Below are 3,840 nucleotides of genomic sequence, written 5' to 3'. Positions count from 1 at the left end.
ATCTGGCCGGTGCTAAACCTAGAGCAGCAGTAAGTTTTTTTTTTATGTTAGAAAAGAACACCAAGTTAAAGTAATACTCCCTCTGGATCAAACAGAATATCCACTTTGCTGTCTCTAATTAAGCAGGTATAGATATTTCATTACATAACACTTAATAGGAATAACTTGTAGAAAAAAAAAATTCTTTTTTGATTTAATAAATGAACGCTAAGTGAAAACTTTTTTTTATCTGGAGGGAGTACTAACCTATTGCCGACCTACCATCACACAATACTGACACGTGTCCCTATGTCATTTTCTTGTATAACCTGCTGTCCACACAGATAATGACCCTTTAATCAAATTAAATGACGATATATTTGTCAACTTGATTTTGTCTTTCATCTTTCTTCTTCTTCTTAAAGTTTCATTTTCATCAGAAGCAATTCAGTTTCAAGAGGAATTATGGGTCATTTTTGGACTTTGATTTGTCATCTTCATACTCTTGCAGGGTATATTTTACTGTTTATATATGGATTTCTTTGATTTGCTATTTTACTGCTTTCTCCGTTTCATTTTAAGAGTTTAAGTTATATAAACTTAGTGCAAAAAGAAAGTTATACTATCAAGTCCCTCAAAAAAATATGTAATCTTGAGAATAAAACGGATTGTACTCTTGAGAATAAAACGGATTGTGACTTAAGTGAAATACATCGTTAGAGCGTAAGTCCATCCATTTATCTTTATCTATTGTAACATGTAATCTATTTTATTTCAAGGTTACGAATTTCATATTTTAGAAGGTTTATCCGTAAATATCCCCTTTGGATGATCTGATAGTATACAAAATTTCTTATATTGACGTCGTATATAACTTAGATTCTTATTTTATATAGTTATACGGCTGTGTTTGACTAGACGTGAAATTGTCTAAATTTGTGATCTTAAAAATATTTTATTAATTGTAAAGGAAAAAGATTAAAGTTGAATTGTTGTCAACAGTGATATATAGATTAGAACAGGGGGTTTAGTATGGTATATTTTTAGATATGATTTATTTTAATTTTGAACTAAATATTGCAGGCCAGTGACGATGTTGCTCTATCCTCTGTAAGTGTTTTAAGTTGTACTGTTTATGCTAAAATTTTATTTTTTTCCCCTTATATAATCATTTTTCAGGATGATTTTTCATTTGTATTTTTTGGGTAATTTATTGAGTAGGTATGCATCAGTAGTAGCAATTGAGACTCCTGACAAGTTGGATGATGAACAGTGGCTTGCTTATTGGATTTTTTATTCTTTTCTTACACTTATGGAGATGGTCCTTCAACATGTTCTTGAATGGTAAGTACGTGAGTTTATTTAGCTATTTTGGAAAATAAAAAATTTAAATACTAATTTTTCCGTCTCAATTTATTATGTACATTATTCCTTTTTAATCGGTCTAAAAAAATGTCATATTACTATATTTAGTATCCCATCCGTGGGATTACACTAAATATGTTATTGTTGTTTCTATATTTAGTATTAATTTGATTTTAGACTGTCCATTTAACTTCAATGAGATGATTTATAGCCATATATTTCTTTATGGCTTGTTTTAGATTACAAGTTTTAAAATCATTTTTCTTTCTTGAACTCCAAGCACGGTCAAACACCGTCACATGAATTGGTATCAAAAGAATAGGAAATATGGAGATTTTTTTGTTGAGAAAACTGATTCATCATTTTTTTAAATTTGGAAATGTTATAGGATACCAATATGGTATGATGTGAAGTTGATATTTGTGGCATGGCTAGTTCTGCCTCAGTTCAGAGGAGCTGCTTTTATATATGATAATTTTGTAAGGGAAAGGATAATCAAGAGATATAGAGAATCATCACAACACCATAACAAGTGTCCTAAAGGCAAATCCAAGACAGAATCATCACAACACCATAACAAGTCTCCTAAAGGCAAATCCAAGACAAAGTTTGTGCACTTCATCACTCCCAAAAAGGTATGTCCAAGCAAGTGATTTGAGTTCTGATATATGCTATTAATACCAAAAAAATATTAATTCACAAAGCAATATATGTGGGATAAAAACTTCTGATGTTCACAAGCAACTTGATTTGTGAAGCTACAGAAAATTAAATTAAACATTAGGGTTTTGTTTGGTATAAACAAAAAAAATGCTATTGAGGAAAATGTTTTACTGGAAAATAAGTAATTCTTTCACTTACTGGTGTTTGATTACTAAACAGAAAATATTGTCCATGAGCATTTATATATAATTTAGGCAAGCAATATAAAGGGGGAAATGGAAGGTAAGGGTGGGTGAGTTGAGGGACTTGGGGGTAGGGGTAGGTGTGTGGGTGCTTGGAGACCATCCGTTTGAAATGTTTGTGAAACTCATTTTTTCCTACTTTTATTGTGGAAGTCACTTTTCTGAATTTCTTAAACTTTTATTAAAAAAACAATTACAACTTTTGACCAACAAAATATCTGTTTGGAAAACTCTCAGTACCAAACACACACATAAAATCTTGTTGTGAAGGGAGGTGGGGGGTTAAAAGTAGGAACATGTGATTCTTAGAGAAGGTTAGTCATCAATTTGACGTTTATTTATTCAAGCAAAGTTAGGTAATGTTGTTGTCATTATAATTAAACTATAGATCAATTACCAAATAAGTAAACACGGAATGATCATTTGTTTATGTACGTGCATCATTTTTTTCCTCCCCTTATTCATCCTATTTTTCTCTTTTTTGCTTATTATATAATAACTCGTATGATCTAAACTAATTGAAACATTTTACGTTAATAGGAATCACAAAAACAATTATTTCTTATTTATAACATTATATTAATCACCTTGATCAGTTTATTTACTAATAATAGTTATGTGGAACAGGGAGAGCATGAAGCTTACTGAAGAATGACGATTCATGAAGTGCCACAACACGGATTAACTAACTATGTTAATTAACAAGGATAATATTGTAAAGTATTTGGCTTTTACCTTAATGTATGATGTGCAATTTTTAATTTGCTCCCTCTTTGTAATTTTGGACATGAATTAAACTTTGTACTATAGACAAACCTACTTTTGATCAGTGATATATGTGAATGATGTCAATGTTTTACCAGCATATATACATGAAATTGTGTCTTAAAAGTTTTGAGTTCCACAATTCAAGGAATTTGAACTATATGTTCAAATTTGAATTGGTATTCTTATATTTCTACTATATTAGATATAAAAAAGAGTGGGTTGGATCGTCGTCCACCTACTATTCTAATATAGTTAAAATAAAAAATAAAAAATTAAGGTGGGTTTACTCTTCTACAATAGTAGAAATAAAAAAAATGAGGTTGGTTTACGTGAAGAAGTAGGAGATAGTTGTCCAAAAAAAAAAATTAAGGTGGGGTTCACATGAAGAAGTAGGAGATAATTGCAAAGAAAAAAATTAAGGTGGGGTCTACCTGAAGAAGTAGGAGATAATTGCAAAAAAAATATATAAAAAAAGATATTTAAATAATGATAATAAGTTCAGAAAATGGTAAAGGTATGTTTAGAGAAAATTTAAAGAAGAGAAATTCATGTAACGATTTAAAGTAAACACAAAAATTACTAAAGAAGTCATAAAATTAAAAGATTTAAAATTTATACATTTGGGTATAAGTTTAGATACATACGTCTCACACAAATAATGAGGAATAACATCAAGAAGACGAAATATAAACGGTCAAAAAACGTATACACATATTTTCTTAAAATGATGAAGTTGGTTTATACTTAAAAATATAAGACTACAACAGATGCTAACATATGAAAGAGCTTTTCAGTGTTGTTGAGTAGAAAGAGATGATGATAT

The 3,840-nt window shown here is 29.6% G+C and overlaps 1 protein-coding gene across 2 annotated transcripts; it reads left to right on the top strand.

Annotated features, from left to right (window-relative positions):
- The first annotated feature begins 347 nt into the window (after positions 1–347).
- Positions 348–3,078, top strand: LOC132058960 (HVA22-like protein e). 2 transcript variants are annotated; one of them, XM_059451393.1, is made up of 5 exons: positions 348–491; positions 1,063–1,089; positions 1,201–1,323; positions 1,733–1,979; positions 2,877–3,078. In XM_059451393.1, the coding sequence occupies exons 1-5, from the start codon at positions 445–447 to the stop codon at positions 2,895–2,897; spliced, it is 465 nt and encodes a 154-aa protein (XP_059307376.1). In that variant the 5' UTR covers positions 348–444; the 3' UTR covers positions 2,898–3,078. The 2 variants fall into 2 exon arrangements, with proteins under 2 accessions (XP_059307376.1, XP_059307377.1); XM_059451394.1 differs by lacking the exon at positions 1,063–1,089 and having other exon boundaries at positions 351–491.
- Positions 3,079–3,840: the final 762 nt, after the last annotated feature.

This window comes from Lycium ferocissimum, chromosome 6 (genome assembly GCF_029784015.1).
Source record: "Lycium ferocissimum isolate CSIRO_LF1 chromosome 6, AGI_CSIRO_Lferr_CH_V1, whole genome shotgun sequence".
Taxonomy (NCBI): Eukaryota; Viridiplantae; Streptophyta; class Magnoliopsida; order Solanales; family Solanaceae; genus Lycium; species Lycium ferocissimum.
Note: the sequence above shows the minus strand (reverse complement) of the source record. Positions and strands in the feature narration are given on the sequence as shown.

Bases quoted from the DNA above. Each gene is read 5' to 3' on its own strand.
- LOC132058960 (XM_059451393.1), top strand. From the start codon at position 445: ATGGGTCATTTTTGGACTTTGATTTGTCATCTTCATACTCTTGCAGG. The intron at 492-1,062 runs GTATATTTTACT...TAAATATTGCAG, and splicing joins CATCTTCATACTCTTGCAGG to GCCAGTGACGATGTTGCTCT. The intron at 1,980-2,876 runs GTATGTCCAAGC...TATGTGGAACAG, and splicing joins ACTTCATCACTCCCAAAAAG to GGAGAGCATGAAGCTTACTG.